The sequence below is a fragment of the Candoia aspera genome, chromosome 1, assembly GCF_035149785.1.
Source record: "Candoia aspera isolate rCanAsp1 chromosome 1, rCanAsp1.hap2, whole genome shotgun sequence".
Lineage (NCBI taxonomy): Eukaryota > Metazoa > Chordata > Lepidosauria > Squamata > Boidae > Candoia > Candoia aspera.
In genome coordinates, this window is record NC_086153.1 from 226,802,517 (window position 1) to 226,820,774 (window position 18,258).

An 18,258-nucleotide genomic window follows, 5' to 3' on the forward strand; every position below is an offset into this window, starting at 1 on the left:
AAATATACAATATAAAACAATATGTTTTTGTACATTTGAGCAACATTGGCACAAACATCCCATAAGTCAAACATTGTTCTGTTACATTCAAACACCATGAGACGGCTTGTTTTTCAGCTTCAAGAATGTGCAAATGTCTACGTAGGTCTAAGAGGCTAGCACCACGGACAGCTCCCAGCCTCTTTTTCAGATGGGAGGCAATGGGGGGGCAGTATGGAGAGAACAGGTGGAATGGGGCATTGGAAGGATAGCAGCAGAGCTTCCCCAGCACTTATTTTCAGTGTTGGGAATGGATACACACCTCCCCCATCCCTTGTGCCAAGATGAAAAGGAAAAAAAAATTACGAAAGGCAATTGACTTGCAGTAATGGTCTTTTATGACCATTATCCATTTTTTTAGAACCACTATGGCAGAGCTCCAACAGCAGGAAGGACAAATACATGCAGGGATTGCTTTCACTGGGGCCGGGGGAGGGGGAATAAATGCCCTGGCTGTACTGTGATTCACAGCAGCAGCAGAGAGACCCAAACCATAAGACCTACAGGTAGGGCTTTCTCGAGCAAGGGCACAGCCACTGTTTTCTCCTGCACTAGTCTGAACCTTGTCGATAAATAATGACTCAGGATGATCCATTAATATGTCTAGGGATTCTCCCATGTGGAAGGAAGAGAAAAGGACACCCTCCCCCAATGCATATACAAGGCCCAACATGCATCCAGCCTGCCTGTGGCACCTTGCTGTGATAGCAAAGGCTGGTTCTGCTCACAGATGAAAGATACAATAAGTTGTGGGCCAAACCATCCCATCTTACCTATTCTCAAATCATCTAGTTGCTGCAGTTGCGAAAAGGGGTTGATGTAATTTTGGGTGTGGCCCCCAAAATGGAGTGTGGAAAGGGGGGGCTGTAGCAAACCCTCTCCCTCCCCATACGCATACCAAAGCCTACTAAAGGCTTGGGGGGCAGCAGGGTGGGGTGGGGGGAGAGGGTGAGTTGGGAAGCAGTTCCATGATGCTACCTGTACAAAATAGGATGACTAAGGGCTGTCTATGCCCCTGGCAGCTCCCCAATCCTCACCCCTGGTTTTATTCCTCCAGGAGAAACCCTAGTTGAGCCGAGCCTTTGGGTGGGAGGGGGACGAAGAGGTGAGATACATCTGGAAGGTTGGGGGTGCTGGGGAGGGGCCCCCTGAATTTCCTAACGGTCCAAGCTTATAGTCCAGTGTTTGTTGGTGCTGGAGGAGTCCTTTGTGGGTCCCCCCTCGCCTTCGTTCTTGAGGTCCTGGAAGACCTGTGTAAAGAAGTGCGGGTCGGAGTTGATCTGCAGCATCTTGGCGCTCAAGCCCTGGATGATGGAGAGGCAGCGGTCCCAAAAGCGCTCCTTGTCACCCTCAACCAGGAAGGGCTTGAGTGGGTAGGAGATTTCATTGCCCATATAGGAGTAGGCCAGGTAGAGGCAAGTGAGGAAGGAGGCTTGAAGCTCCGCCTGGCTGCCAATCTGGTCGCCTTGCAGTGCCTCGCGACACAGCAGGTACACAAAGACCAGGTTGGCGGGGGTGATGAAGCCTTGGTCCTGCCAGCCCTGGAGCAGGAGCGAGCGATCCACGCTGCGGAACCAACCGATGAGCTCGCCGGGGCTCAGGTCCTTGAGCCGGTAGCATCGGCGGCACACGAAGTCCCCTAGGCAGCGGAGGAGCTCGCCCGTGGAAGCCTGCACGATCACCCTCCGTGGGGAGCCAGCGGCCGAGCGGTTGCTGGGCAGCGGCGGGGGCGGCGGCGGTTTTCCGCTGTCTTGGATAGAGACGGGCACAGTAGGCACCGGGACAGCCAAGGGACCCTGTTTGGTCCCGTCCGGCTGGGACTTGCGCACGTTCTCGCGGTTGCGTTGCTGCACCAGGGGATCAGATGCGCCTCCGGAGCCCGGCTTGGGCGTCACCTTCTTAGCATTCTTCTTCTTTTTCGCAGAGGCGGCCACCAGGCGCTTCCAGGTGAGGGCAGAAATCAAAACGCCGGGCCGCTTCAAGCGGCTCTCGCCTTTGCCGTGCGCCCTTCCCGGGGCCGCCTTCTCGCTCAGGACCCCACTGCTGCCCTTTCCAGACCCACCGGGCGACAGGGATAGCACTGTACCCATCCTGGCGGCGGCGGCGGCGGCGGCGGCGGCTTCACCAGCTGCTGCTGCTGCTGCTTTACGGGAAGGTCCTTACAGCTTCTGCCCAGACGCGCCCCGCACACCGGCCATGGGCTGGGCTGGACGCAGTAGCCGCGCCGGCGCCTTGAGGCTGAGCTTGCGGAGAAACCCGAAGGAGCTGCAGTGAAGCTCACCAGGCTGGAAAACTCGGGTCAACCGGCGCTCAGCAGCAGCGCTCTCCGCACTGGCTGCAGCTCCAAGCGAACCCTGCCGTGCCCCGCCCCGGCCTCTGTGTGAATAGCCAATCCCAAGCTTCTGCTGCTTGCCCCCGGAGCCAATGGCCGCGAGGCATAGCCCCCCCCCCCCACCGCTCCAATGCATTCTGAAGTCGCTTCCTCTTCGCCGAGGGGACGCCTCTCTTCCGGGGGGCTTCCAAATAAAAATAGAAAAGGGAAGCTCGGCCCTTGCCGGGTCCCGTTCCTTCTCAGGCTTAATTTCATTCATCTGCTCTTAATGCAAGGGCGTGACCTACAAAACGGGCGTAGGCAACATACGGCTCTCCAGAAACTGATGTTCTGCGTCTCCTGTTATTCCTCGCCATTAGTTGTAGTGCGCAGGGAGGATGGACGCCGGAACTGAACATCCGGGTGGTTAAATAATCTTCATTCCTGGTATTAAATGCCAGGCAATGCCCGAAGTACTTTTCTTAAGTAATAGCTTCTCTCTGCATAGCTAGGACTAGGAAACGAGACCAGTGCTTTGGGACTAGAGGCCCTTAAGCATGCTCTCTTTCCCCTTCCCCTCTAAGGATGATGCTCAGGCTCCTTAGGCCGGTCTCCCCAGGCTTGAGCCCTGCAGGTGTGCTCCATTTCAGTCCTATAATCCCCGACCAACATAGCTATGCTGTTTTAGGACTCTGAGAGTTGAAGTCAGACCAAGGCGTGGTGAGGAAGACCCTTATAAGCATAGAGCAGAAAACGATTTAAAAGTTAACCAGCGCCTTGAACAATTAGGTCAGCAGAATGCAAATTAGTGAAAGTAGATACAGTTTTGAGTTTTTCCACCTAGCCTCTGTCATGAGATTGGCAACTGGAGTCTCTAAACTCTCTTCAAGCTCAGCTCCTCCTAGAGTACCTTCAGTAGGCGAGAAATGAGCAGTGTGGAAATAATGCAATGGCCACAACTTTGTCCTTGGCCTCTAGGTGCAGGGCTACATACTAGGGCACGTTCAGACCAGGCGACTTAATCTGAGGAGAATGTTGTGTCCGGAGACAATGTTGATACCACATCTGGGTCACAAGAGCTCTGTGATAGCGGTGTTAGGCGAGTGTGGGCATATTGTATTTTAGGCAGTTGGCTCTCATCCAGCCCCAGGTTTCTTCTAGAGGCACCATTTCTGCACCTGAACTGGGAAAGGTAGTTGAGTATAACTAACACTGATAAGATTTCAAGCCTACTCTAAACTGACAGCATATTCTTTTAACATAAATCACACTGATTCCTGCAAGACTCTACAGGATAAGTCCTATGGAATTAAGCAGGCATCACTACTCTGAATGTAGGGGTACAGGTGTGGTACACACACTTGCTCTTGCTGGATTTCTCTTATAGCCAGCACGATCAGTGTTGTGGGATGCTAAAAGTTATAGTTCAGCATCAGTGGAGAGCCCTAGGTTGTCAGTTGTGAAACCTCACAGCTTATCTCACATGAATTGGGGGGGGGCAACTTCTGGTGGGGACATTGAGGACTGAACAGCTGTGCCCACGGGCTCAGTGGGCAGAACTGACAACACGGCGGTTTTTTCAGCCTCAGGCAGTTTTTTCCCAAAGCCCAGGAGTGTTTTTCCAGAAAAAGGAAAACACCTGGAATCACCCCATCTGTCCTCCAGACGGCTGCTTGCAGACAGCAGATTGCAAACAGCATTCGCGCTCGACTGGTAAGAGCGGCCGGGAGGCTGGGAGGTCACCATATCCAAGCTGTGCTGTAGCCCTAAAGGGACACTAAGACCAGCCACCCCATTTCTAAATCACCCAATTCACACTTCTTTAAGTATGTGTACCCTAAGAGACTTCAGCAAAGGATTGTTACCTTGTCATGGTGCTGGAGCTTGAGCACCTCAACGATGCCATGAGCTAAACCGTGAAGGGCCACCCAAGACGGGAAGGTCATGACAGAGAGGTCAGACTAAATGCGATCCCTGGGGAAGGTAATGGCAACCCACCCCAGTATTCTTGCCGTGAAAACTCAGTGGATCAGTACAACCAGAGATATGTCAGTATACCATCGGAAGATGAGACCCCAGGTCGGAAGATGGTCAAAATGCTACTGGGGAGGAACAGAGGATGAGTTCAACTAGCCCCAGACGTGATGACGCAGCTAGCTCAAAGCCCAAAGGACGGCTAGCGGCCGACGGTGCTGGTGGTGAACGGCGAATCCGATGTTCTAAGGATCAACACACCATTGGAACCTAGAATGTAAGATCTATGAGCCAGGGCAAATTGGATGTGGTTATTGGTGAGATGTCAAGATTAAAGATAGACATTTTGGGCATCAGTGAACTGAAATGGACTGGAATGGGCCACTTCACATCAAATGACCACCAGATCTACTACTGTGGACAAGAGGACCACAGAAGAAATGGAGTAGCCTTCATAATTAATAGTAAAGTGGCTAAAGCAGTGCTTGGATACAATGCAAAAAACGATAGAATGATCTCAATTCGAATTCAGGGCAAGCCATCTAACATCACAGTGATCCAAATATACACTCCAACCACAGATGCTGAAGAAGCTGAAGTAGAGCAGTTCTATGATGATCTGCAGCACCTACAGGACAACACGCCTGAAAGAGATGTTATTTTCATCATGGGAGACTGGAATGCTAAGGTGGGCAGTCAAATGACACCTGGAATTACAGGTAAGCATAGCCTGGGAGAACAAAACGAAGCAGGACATAGGCTGATAGAATTTTGCCAAGACAACTCACTCTGCATAACAAACACTCTCTTCCAACAACCTGAGAGATGGCTTTATACATGGACTTCACCAGATGGAAAACACCAAAATCAGATTGACTACATCGGTAAAAACAAGACCTGGAGCTGACTGTAGTTCCGATCACAAACTTCTTATTGCACAATTTAGGATCAGACTAAAGAGATTAGGGAAGACCCACAGATCAGCTAGATATGAGCTCACTAATATTCCTAAGGAATATGCAGTGGAGGTGAAGAATAGATTTAAGGGACTGGACTTAGTAGATAGGGTCCCGGAAGAACTATGGACAGAAGTTTGCAACATTGTTCAGGAGGCGGCAACAAAATACATCCCAAAGAAAGAGAAAACCAAGAAGGCAAAATGGCTTTCTGCTGAGACACTAGAAGTAGCCCAAGAAAGAAGGAAAGCAAAAGGCAACAGTGATAGTGGGAGATATGCCCAATTAAATGCAAAATTCCAGAGGTTAGCCAGAAGAGATAAGGAATTATTTTTAAACAAGCAATGCGCGGAAGTGGAAGAAGACAATAGAATAGGAAGGACAAGAGACCTCTTCCAGAAAATTAGAAACATCGGAGGTAAATTCCAGGCCAAAATGGGTATGATCAAAAACAAAGATGGCAAGGACCTAACAGAAGAAGAAGAGATACAGAAAAGGTGGCAAGAATATACGGAAGACCTGTATAGGAAGGATAACAATATCGGGGATAGCTTTGACGGTGTGGTCAGTGAGCTAGAGCCAGAAGAGTGAGCCAACCTCCTGAAGAGTGAGGTTGAATGGGCCTTAAGAAGCATTGCTAATAACAAGGCAGCAGGAGACGACGGCATCCCAGCTGAACTGTTCAAAATCTTGCAAGGTGATGCTGTCAAGGTAATGCATGCCATATGCCAGCAAATTTGGAAAACACAGGAATGGCCATCAGATTGGAAAAAATCAACTTATATCCCCATACCAAAAAAGGGGAACACTAAAGAATGCTCAAACTATTGAACAGTGGCGCTCATTTCACATGCCAGTAAGGTAATGCTCAAGATCCTGCAAGGTAGACTTCAGCAATTCATGGAGCGAGAATTGCCAGATGTACAAGCTGGGTTTAGAAAAGGCAGAGGAACTAGGGACCAAATTGCCAATATCCGCTGGATAATGGAAAAAGCCAGGGAGTTTCAGAAAAACATCTATTTCTGTTTTATTTATTCTAAAGCCTTTGACTGTGTGGACCACAACAAATTGTGGCAAGTTCTTAGCGGGATGGGGATACCAAGTCATCTTGTCTGCCTCCTGAAGAATCTGTATAACGACCAAGTAGCAACAGTAAGAACAGACCACGGAACAACAGACTGGTTTAAGATTGGGAAAGGAGTACGGCAGGGCTGTATACTCTCACCCTACCTATTCAACTTGTACGCAGAACACACCATGCGACATGCTGGGCTTGAGGAATCCAAGGCTGGAGTTAAAATCGCTGGAAGAAACATTAACAATCTCAGATATACAGATGATACCATTTTGATGGCTGAAAGTGAAGAGGAACCGAGGAGCCTTATGATGAAGGTGAAAGAAGAAAGTGCAAGAGCTGGCTTGCAGCTAAACCTCAAAAAAATCAAGATTATGGCAACCAGCTTGATTGATAACTGGCAAATAGAGGGAGAAAATGTAGAGGCAGTGAAAGACTTTCTATTCCTAGGTGCAAAGATTACTGCAGATGCTGACCACAGTCAGGAAATCAGAAGATGCTTAATCCTTGGGAGAAGAGCAATGACAAATCTCGATAAAATAATTAAGAGCAGAGACATCACACTGACAACAAAGGCCCGCATAGTTAAAGCAATGGTGTTCCCCGTAGTAACATATGGCTGCGAGAGCTGGACCATAAGGAAGGCTGAGAGAAGGAAGATCGATGCTTTTGAACTGTGGTGTTGGAGGAAAATTCTGAGACTGCCTTGGACTGCAAGAAGATCAAACCAGTCCATCCTCCAGGAAATAAAGCCAGACTGCTCACTTGAGGGAATGATATTCAAGGCAAAACTGAAATACTTTGGCCACATAATGAGAAGTCAGGACACCCTGGAGAAGATGCTGATGCTAGGGAGAGTGGAGGGCAAAAGGAGGATGGGCCGACCAAGGGCAAGGTGGATGGATGACATTCTAGAGGTGACAGACCTGTCCCTGGGGGAGCTTGGGGTGTTGACGACTGACAGAAAGCTCTGGCGTGGGCTGGTCCATGAGGTCACGAAGAGTCGGAAGCGACTAAACGAATAAACAACAAACCCTAAGAGAGGCTTTCTACAGCAAAGAGAAGCGGGTTCTCTTGGTGCTTATTGTTACTTTTGGGATCAATTTTTTTTAAAAAAAAATCTTTTTAAGTTTTGGACTTCATTTTCCATCCAAATATTAAGGAGGATTGAGAGTAAATAATTGTCTCCCTGTTATTTTTGTACTAAATTTGAAGATATTAGCATTTTCCTACACATTGACTTGGCTGTTTTGAACTTTCAGTTTTCTGCTTCTACTTTCCCTGGGGAACTGTCTGCATATCTCACTTTCACTTGTGTAAACACATTTTGGAATTCTTTCATATCTTCAACTTTCACTGGCTAAGCTCCTAGGGGGTACCATAATCTACTGCTTGAAACATGGAGGATTTTAAATTGACTTTCTCTGACTTACAAAGATTTTAAACAGATTCTTTCTGATTCCTACCAAGTTTTTATGCAAGGCATTCAGGACATTATGGAAAACATGAGGTCTGAAATGTGTCATCTGGTTGAGGACATCGTGGATGAAACTGAGGAATTTAACAGTGACAGAAATGTCTCTTCTAAGAGTGAGATTGGGACTTCTGTTGAAATGCTGGATGAAGACTGGATAGTTGAGTTGAAGAAATCAAAGGGAGAGATCGAGTTGCAAGCCATAAGTGAAATTGATCTTCTGATGGAACACCATGGAAAAGAAGGGGTTATTATGTATGGGAGGTCTCCTGAAGAGAAGTCGGAGTTTTTGAGGGGGGCAGTTGGGCTGTTTGATTTTTTTGAGGAAAAAACTTTGTGCGCATTGTGGGGATATATAAATGCTCTGGTTTATTCTGAAGTGGGATGAGGGTTTAAGAATATTTATCTGGATTGCTTTTAGTGTTTGGCTGATTTCATTTATCTTGAACGATTTGGATTAAGATTATTAAGGTATAATAAAAAATAATAAATGTCTGGTTTTGGGTTTAATATGATTAAGATTATTAAAATTGTTGTGTAATCAAGTACAATGGCAGACAATTTATACATTTTTTAGTGTGATCTTTATTATAGTAGACAGGAATGTATAGAATAGTAGTAGGAAGGAAATAAATGTTATCTTTGGGGGGAAGTTGATTAGGAGGTTTATATTTTTTCTTTTAATATAAGGGGAGGGAACAACTGTATTTAGTGATTTTTATAATGTGCCAATGGAATAATTTATAGAAATGTGATTTTGGTTTAATATAGAGTAAGGGATTGATTATGGAAAATTGTTGTATATTCTCGCTGTTAAAAGTCGGAAATCACCTCTTTTTGTAATTCTGAAAAATTTTCTCTTGTGTTTCTACACTTTAGTTTTTTCTTTTTTTTTCCTTTGTAGTTTTTTGTTTTTCTGTAGCTTTTATCTTTGCTTGAAACTTAATAAAATTCTTATTAAATAGAATGATTTGGGGGGGGGGGGGCAACAGTTCCATAGATGGTTGAGAAATTCACCAAGACCAATGGGGCAACTTCCACATCGATCTAGACATGTTGCCTACCCATCTTGAAGCAAGTGCCTGTGGCAGATTATCTGCACAGTGTCTGGCCTTTTCAAAATAGCCAAGTAGCATTTGCTAATCTTTCAGGATAAATATAATCTTAATGCAAGTTTTAGCTTGCCCTGTGTTTATCCCAGGCCTCTGCCTTGCAGTGGTTTTAACAGAGCCTCTGTTCTGCAGTATACTAATCCCATTCATATTGTACCTATGATATTAGTGCCAGCATGGATCTAGGATTCAAGTAATAAAGACTTCATTCTACCATCTCTCAGGATCAGATCCTTCCTCGGGGGGAGGGGGGGTCCTACACCCTCCTTGGTCAGATGATCTATTACTTAAAAGAGCCCTGCCACAAATCCACAGCATCTAGGCATTATTGCATAAAAGCCATGGCATGGGAAAAAGAAATGCCAAGAAGATAAAACTTCATTGGACTAACTTACACTGGTGTAGAAATACATACATCTTCTATACAGCTCTTCATTTGATATTTTTATGTGATGAAGAATTCCATGAAAAAGCACATACTCCCAACACTTTATTTATTTATTTAAATTTATACACTGCCCATCTCACTATAAAGTGACCCTGGGCAGCTTACAAATAACACAGTCATAAAAACCATTATAAAAATACAAAAATTAGAAAAGAGGGAAACTAAAAGGTGGAGAGGGCATCTTTAAGCCACCAACCACCCGCAGGGCTGCCTATCACTCTTGGACCCCCAGGCTAGCTGGCAGAGCCAGGTCTTGACGCTCTTCCTGAAGGCCAGAAGAGTGGGGCCAACCCCACCTCAGGGGGCAGGATCTTCCACAGGGCAGGGGCAACGGCAGAAAAGGCTCTCCTTCTAGACCCTGCCAGTCGGACTTCTTTAGCCGATAGGGTCTGCAACATGCCCTTCCTGCCACACCAGGTGGGACGGGTTGATGTGATTGGGACAAGATGGTTCCTTAGGCAACCTGGGCCCATGCCATGAAGGGCTTTAAAGGTGATAATAAACACCTTGAATTTTTTCAGTCCAGTAAAAGATGCAGCTTTGTGTATTATTTTCATTTATCCTTTAGATCAAGTCAGGAAATAGGGTGCAATGTGGGGGAAAAACCCATGTACACATGTATTTGCAATGGCTCACAATGATGAGAAATAATACATAAGTAAATCTTGCATGTACAAAGACTTGGACTGGTTTCAACTAGTTGACAAGGTTTAAAAAATAAGTTAAGATGCACTGATGGCTGAGAAAGCCTGGGTGAAATGCCTCAGATCTTTTGATAAGGACAAAGGAATGTAGACTGTATGGGGGTGTTTGGGAACCTTGGACAAGGGCAGGTCATAGTGTGCCTGGATAACCCAAGATATGGTTTTACTGAAAAAAAGGAAGTTTATTTTGAAGATACTGCTGAGTCCATAGTTAATTGCAGTAGAGCTACATTAGGTCTTTTTAGCCATCTTTGGCCAAACAGCAGATGGGATGAATTTGTCTTGGGACTGTTCCACTTCAGGCTTTGCTTCTATGATGGAATACTCTCCTTAATTCACACAGAATATTAGTATGTCAGGGATAAGGCAAGGCAAAGGCTGACATTTAACATTCCTGTTTTAACCAGGCTTCTTCCTAAAGTTTCCTTCCTATAGTTTAAGATAGAAAGGTAGCTTAAATATAGGCAGGCACTCCAACCTCTTTTGCATTTAGAAGTCTGCAGATCTGGATAATAGTTCCTTGCCTTCTTCCCTTCAGTAGAAATGCCAGAAGAACCCATTCATAAATGCACTAACAGCGGCTGGCAACCAATGTGAACCAATCTACTCCATGAAGCACGTAGTGAAATAAGGGGATTTGCCACTGTAGGATATAATGATGGCTACTAACTCTGAAGGCTTTAAAAGGGATGCTATAGAAATGGAATGCCTCTAAATTCCAGCTGCTGCAGAGAAAGCTTTGTGGACTCCAATTCCTCTTTTGACTGGCTATTAGGTGAACCGTTCTGCTGGACCCAGCTATGCTTCCATCCAGCCAGGCTGGTCCCTTCTTATGATCTGCACCTCTTGTGGGATCATTGACTTTTTCACAGGTGTTTTCCCTTTTGAGGCTGTGGCCTGGCCATGCTTACTTCAAAGTAAATTCCACCCAAATCAGTGGGATTTACTCTTGAATAAACCTGCAGGAGCTCCTAATTGCTCCAGATAAGATCTGAGAGCAGGAAGCAATATCAGATTGGAAACCAGACCTGTAAAAGACAAAAATTACACTACTGGCAATGCATTATCTCACAAAGAAAACATAGAAGGAACACGTTTCTGAGGAATAGTTTCATTTAGGACATTAATGTTTCCATCTTTCTTTTCTATAGCAACACAACATATTCACTCATTTCATATTTGAGGAGTACACATAACATTTGATAAAATATGCCAGTAAAATATACTGTAAACTGGAGGGAAGATGAACAGGTATTAGCCCTGCATTCAACTCTAGAATTACTTTGCAGTCTCCAAAGCCTTCATGCCATTGAACTTCAAATGTTCAATGTACAGTATGCTTGTCTGCCATTTTCAGTCAGGAAACTAAGTAAAAGCATTGTTTAAGCTTTCGAATGGAAATAAAAGCCTTGGAAACACAAACAATACCATAAAAAACAGGAAATGCAGCCTCACTTACTTTGCATTCTGGTGCATTCTTCAGCACAACAGCTTAAAAAGTGGGGGAAGGGGGCAGTCTCCAGCAAGTACGAAGTTGCCTCCTCCTTCATTAAACAGATAGGATGAGCTGCAGCTCATTATTTAATGTTTCCTCCAGCTTGTCAACTTTTGGCCCTGTAATGCTATTGAATTACTCTCTCATGCGTCCCAGCCAGCATAGCCAATAGACAGAATTGACAGAAGTTTCATTCTACCAGATGTAGGTTGCATATCTCCATATAACCACTAGATGGCAGCAAAGATTTAGAACTATCTGTATCTCTCTGCTGCCATCTAGTGGCTGTACAGCTATGTGCAGCCCAGGTCTGGTAGCGTTAAGGTACAATCCAACATTTAGAGGGTAACCATTCCTGCTTTACTCAATTGCAGATCCTGATTGTTGCTGTTATTTGCAAACTATTTTTGCTTGTGCTTCTATGTGTAGGCCTTATCCTACCATACAGTATGTTCATTTGTAATTTTAACTGAATTTATATCAGACTGCTACATCCAGAGCCTTTAGTTCTGACAGACTACTAAACTTGATCCCATCAAAGAAAAAGGTGGCAACTTTGTATAGGAGGATTCTGTGCTTGGGGCAGAGGTTGTGTGGAATGGAACCTAAAGGACATCAGTAGAATGATGTTTACCTTGTCTGGAACCACTATCAGATCCTTAGCCTTATCCCACCTTAAGTGATAAACATAAAGGGGAATGCATCTGACCTGTATGTGTTTCTTGTGCCTTAGGAGCAATACAGAAAGTCTACTGCTTAGCAGGTAGTCCTTCATAGCAAAAACAGAGTCTTGTAACTGCTTGAAAACGAATGTGGTTATGATCATATACAGTTTCATGGATTACAGTCCACCATCAAGGGCTTCAAGATCTGGACTGCCAAAATCCAGATCACTGCTGGACGGCAGCAAATAATTAGAATTCTCTCTATGTGTACTGTAGATCTTTGCTGTCATCTAAGACTAATTTGGATTATGCAGCCCACATCTGATACTCCTAACTTCATCAGATGCATGGAATACAGTCCTGAGTTAGGGCTCTCATAGATTAAAAAGAGACCTGTCAACCCTTTGAGGTAGTCCAGACAAGAAGCACCAACCATGAGTACTAACACTGTCTTTATTGTAAGGTTACAGCAACAGAATCTTGCCAGTCTGAAAGGACATCTCTCCCCCCTCACCTTTAGGGTCCAAGAAACTAGGGAGGGTCCCTTCTGAGATGTTTGCCACACCCCCATTCCTTCTGCAGGCTCAGCTGCCTCTTTTATCTGACTGTTGCTTAGTTTGCAGCTGCTCTTCCTCCTGTCTTTCCAGGACATTCTCACAGACCACAGACCAAAGATTGAAACCATATTGTACAGTATATGCACTAACATACCACTTACCCACATAACTAATAGTCTATCAATGAAATAATGTCTGTGTCACATTTAACTACTGTTTTCTTAATGATCACATCCTATAGGACATTTTATCCCTCATCTGTCCTTTTACCATTCCCCCCTCTCTTCACTCTCTTCCTCAGCCCCCAACAATAAGCCACATGTCTATAATAATGCTACTTTCTCAGGACTCTATTCCATGCATCTGATTAACTGTGATTTAGAAAAGTGTGTGTGTGATAGTAAACATTTTAGTCTTTCAAAATTCTTTGTTACTTCTGTAATTCTTCCCTACATGCAAAACAAGGATTGATTGGATTTTGCCAGATTATTGCAGATACGAAGTTTTATAAATTAAAAAAGCAACCTACATGTGTCTGTTGCTGCTCTTTTATCATGCATGCAGTTATGTCAACCCTTAGCAAAAGAAGTTTTACATACAAGTTTAAGAACTTTAAAAAGGGGGGGGAAATAAACAGAAAAAGCATGATTAAAACTTTGATTTTAGAAAGTTACAAATGGACTAAGGATCCAGATAAATTTGAAATAAGATTTTGGAATTTATTATAAAGAATTCTTCCTGTGGGAAAATGCTTTTGTTTTGAATTCTTAAAAAAAAATAAGATTTTAAAATTGGACACAAGAGGAAACTAGAAGGAACCAAAGATTACAATTAAAGGAGAACACTCAAACTCAACTTACAAATACAGAATGAAGTAAAATATTTTAATATTGGACGTATTGAAGGACATTTTTGAACAATGGACCCAGAAGTTAATTTTAAGAGTGACTGCTTCTATAGATAGACTGTGTTTAAAAGATGTTATGGAGGAGGAATAAGTTTTACCTGACAAGATTGAGACGGATTTGAAAGTGGATTTAAAAATGACAGACTACAAGAATGACATGGAAAAAGATATTACACTGGACATACAAAAGAAACTGGCTGATGTCTTAATAATTAAAAGGGATATACAAGAGAGTGACATGGATAATTTTCTAATATTGGATTACAAAACAGGCTTGTTAAAGTTTTGAAGAATCTTGTGAGACAGGACAAATTAAAAATGAAAATAAATCAGGTTCTAGGACATTATTTGAAGGGATTATTAGAAGTAAAAGGGAGAAATATGAAGTTGGTTTATTTGATCAAGGTTAAAATAGACATGTTGTTATTTCTGGTAACCCAATGGACTTTTGTTGACATCAGGATTGAAATGATGAGGCTTTAAGGATTTGTTTATAGATAAGAGATGGGATATAGGAAGAAAAGATCATTTGTTGTATTTTAAGAAAAGGTGATAAGTTACTAAAATTGTTTATACTTGTTGTGATGAAGGGGGAAGTAATTTCTTTATATATTCCTTTTCTTTTTCTTTACTATATTCTTTTTTTCTTGTCTATTTTTCTTTCTGTTTCTTTTTTTTCTGTTCTGCACCTTCTATTTTTTCTTTTCTTTTTAAAATTTGTATTAGTTTTTATTTTTGTAATTGTAATTTTTAATAAAATGACTATTAAAAATGCAGAAGCATTGTTTTAGGTGGAAAGCCTTCCATTTTATTTTATTTTATTTTACTTTGTTTTTGTTTCCATCCTGCAAGTGGGATGTTGTGGGATTGAATTCTCTGGTCCATGCCAGTGGAGCAGAAGGGACTATTTAGGCTTAGGCTGGGTGAGGGTGATGTGAGAACTTTTGGACTGTGGGGAACATGTGCATGACAATGTCATCATACAAATGCTGTGATGTACATACATTGAGATGCAAGCACATAATGGCTGCATTTGTGTGATGATGCCACTGCATGTGTCGTGCCTGTTGGGCATCATTGCAATTTGCTGCAGATGCCACTGGAAAGACTGACTGGAGAGCAAGCTACAGAGGAAGAAATTGCTGCAAGGATCCAACACTTGGTGCATGCTTCTGCCAGAGTGGTAGTGACTGGTGCCAAACAGCTCATTGCCTGACTGCCTCTGAAGCAGCCTCCACCGCCCCAATCCCACTTTAATTTTTTTTATAGTTTCAATTTTGGTTCAGTGTGGTAGGGCAGATGATGGTTTTAGAGAAAAGAATTCACTTGCTCCATTCCATTCCCTTTCTTTTCAAATCACTCCCCTTTTGAGATTAAAGAAACATTTCTTCCTCTCCGAAACACCCTCCCCAACCATTTCTGCTTTCTTATTTGGGGAAATTAAGCCTCCATGTGTGGTATACAGGTTCTAACAGCACAATTATGCCCTGGATCCATGCACACATACATTATGTGGAGCTCTTTCTCTTTGGCTTTGCTTTTATGCTTCTCCCCCTCCACATTTTAGGGCTAGCTAGGGACATTTTCCAAACTATCCCCCCTCCCCCATAAAAACCCTACTGAGTAAGCAATGGCTTGGAGGGCAAGGTCAGTTAGAGGATTAGTCAGAGGGAGGGCAGTGCCAAGATTTGCTGCTCAAAGGAAGGGCAGAGTGACTATTGGAAGGAGGGTTGATTTAGTGACATGTTCGTGTCTATGACTGCGGCAGTGCTACCAGCTGGCACTGGAGTAGGCAAGGCTAAATTGTGCAAGGTCTCCTGCTATCAACAGTACAGGGACAAAGCATCAAGACTACCCTGAGCAGTGGCCCCTGGCGCTGATGACCACTTCACCTCAGATGTTTGGTCCAATGCATGCTTCTTACTTTTCCCTCACTGTGCACTGATGGGGATGGGGTACGGCTGTAGGCTGTAGCATTTCCAGTGGTGCAGGACCATGTTACAGCTTGGCCCTGCTCTATAGAGAGGTGCTGCACATGGTTCACTTGACAAATGAGGTGAATGCAGCTAGGAACTACATGAATGATATTATACTATATGGACAGCCAAATCTCAACTATGGTTTTATGGTCACCTAGACTGAGCCCAACATGCAAAGGGACAGTTTGCCAGAATCTGCTGCATTGCTTACCACTGGCATCTGGTTGTGCGGGATGGTTGTGGTCTGGAGGAGGCTGTAATGCAGTCTGCAGCTTCCAGGAGATGTTGTGGCAGACGAGGAGGAGGACTTTAGAGGAGACAAAATTGAGAACTATGAGAGTGCTTTTTCTAAAACTATTGTATAATGAAGAATTCTAAGTTACAACTTACTCTGGACTCTTAAGAACTCAGTAAGAAGGAACACAACAGGGACTATCATCAGGAACATCCCAGCTGCCACCAGTTCCACTGCAGCTTTAGTGGACAAGTGCTGTAAGATCACTGGTTATTTCCACCGGAAGGGGAGATAGATGTTTGACAGCATCAGTTTGAACTCCACCTACCCCAAAACCTGATCCCTCAGCAAGTGTTTTCAACTGTATCTCCTTGACCCCTAGACTCATGGACCCCCAGACTCGTGGAAAAGAGAGTTTGTGTACGTGAGCTGTCTTCTTTGAGATGAAGCTCTTAAATACAGAGATGGTCACACTGAACCAGGCTCTGCCTTTTGTTCTTTTCTTGGAAAAGTCCTTGGGTGAACCCCTGGAGAAGCTGAGCTCTGAAGACAGCAGAGACTTAGCAGCCTGATTTCACCTGGAATCATGCAGTAGCTGAAGGTTGACAATCATTTACACTGACAATATCCCCCAGGGGAGAAACGTCTTGGTTACAGAAGCGGCTCAGATGGAGGAGAAAAGACTAGGCCAGGATGCTGTTGGACTTCACATCTTTGGTGCCTACTAGCTTCCTCTCTAAGGGGAGGGTGGGAGAAGGATGAGAAAGTAGGTGGTCATGCGCACTCTTACCTGCCTTTCTAGGAGCATGCCTTCACTTACTTTAATCCTAAAATTAATTTACCCAGGATATTTTCAAAACTAGGGAATATTTTCTCAAAGATCCTTATGGGAAAATGGTGGAGGGTAGGGTTGAGCTTTTGGACAGGATCTTTTTCCCCACAAGAAGCTGGAGGAGAGAGTTTGTGATTTCCCACCTGTCTCTTGTGCAAACCTCTTGCTACGCACCAGGGAAAATAAAAGAAAGGAAATCTATAATGGGTGGGGTGGGGAGAAAGAGGGATGGACTAAGGGTTAAAGCTGCAGGGTCCCACCTTTGCAGTACCTTCCATCTCTCTTTTCCTCCTTCCTCTCTCAGCTGCTGACCCAGTGCACTGCTTGACCTGGCCAAGCATTTTCTCAGGCTCCATTGACTCAGCAGTCACTCCAGCATACCACCCACCCATCCAATCTTCTCAGCCTTCCTCTCTTGACCCTGGCACTGCTCTAAGATTTTGCCTGACCCCAGCCAAATCTTCCTATTGTCTTCTCTCCCTCCCCCTTCTTTTACCAGGAACTCAAACACAGAGTATGTAGATATCCCACCCACCTGCCTGAACATATTAATCCCTTCCTTCTCTCACCCAGAACTTAAACATAAAGGATGCCCATTTTTTAGGAGAAGCAGTGACCACTGTCCAAACTGCTTCCCCAAATAATGGACAAGTCTGTTGTTTTAGGGTGCTGTCTGGATGAAAATTTTGTCTGTTGTATCCTAAGTTCACTTAACCAAATTCTGATAATCCAAGGATTTATTATATTACTAGACAACCCATGACCCATTGGGTCATCGTTTCAGAGATATTTCCTTACCAGCTTCCTCAATGCCTTCAACAGTGGCAGAGCTTCAAATGTACTGCCTTCATTGGAAAAGTTCTTAAAAATTCAGGGAGATATTCAGAGATGTATCAGCCTTGACAATAGCCCATGTCATTCATATTGAATTGTATTGCAGTCAAACATCAGGAGCTGACCACAGGAAATGTTTTATGACCGTTTTTATGTCATAAAATGTTTTATAAAATTTGCCAAATTTCATTTCCACAGGAGTCATGGGTCCTGAATTTTGGGTGCATTCTGTAAGTTAGCCCATTTGAGGTAACGGTTCAAAAATTGCTGCCCTATGATGCACCATTTTGCCCAGTTAAAGGTTACAAAGTACAGACAGACACAAGAGTTTTAGTAGCATATACTGTAGATATCTCTAATCTGCAGTCCACAAGAACTCCTGCTGAGCTAATGCAGATGCTTGGGACTTGTGAGATCAAACAAGGGCCTTCTGTGTTGGCATTCAAAGTAGCTTTGGAGCAGGGGGAAGTTTTTGACCTCATTAGAGATTTCTTGAGTATAGAGAAAAAGTGAATGCCTAAAGCCAAACAGATGAGGATCCGAGAAAAGTAGGCGCTTGCACTGCTAAGACTGAAAGCAACAGGGAATTCTGGGGGCGAACCAAGGAAGACTTGGGGGGGAGGGAGGATTGTTAAAGCCAGCTCAGATAAGCAGCATTGAC

General features: G+C 44.1%; 1 protein-coding gene across 1 annotated transcript; it reads right to left on the reverse strand.

Moving 5' to 3' along the window:
- Window positions 1-982: 982 nt before the first annotated feature.
- Window positions 983-2,349, reverse strand: CDK5R2 (cyclin dependent kinase 5 regulatory subunit 2). The gene has a single exon (XM_063288908.1). It carries the CDS (start codon window positions 2,127-2,129, stop codon window positions 1,197-1,199), a length of 933 nt encoding a protein of 310 aa, XP_063144978.1. The 5' UTR covers window positions 2,130-2,349; the 3' UTR covers window positions 983-1,196.
- Between the last annotated feature and the right edge of the window lie 15,909 nt (window positions 2,350-18,258).

Excerpts from the sequence above, each read along its gene's own strand:
- CDK5R2 (XM_063288908.1), bottom strand. The coding sequence starts at position 2,129 with ATGGGTACAGTGCTATCCCTGTCGCCCGGTGGGTCTGGAAAGGGCAGC.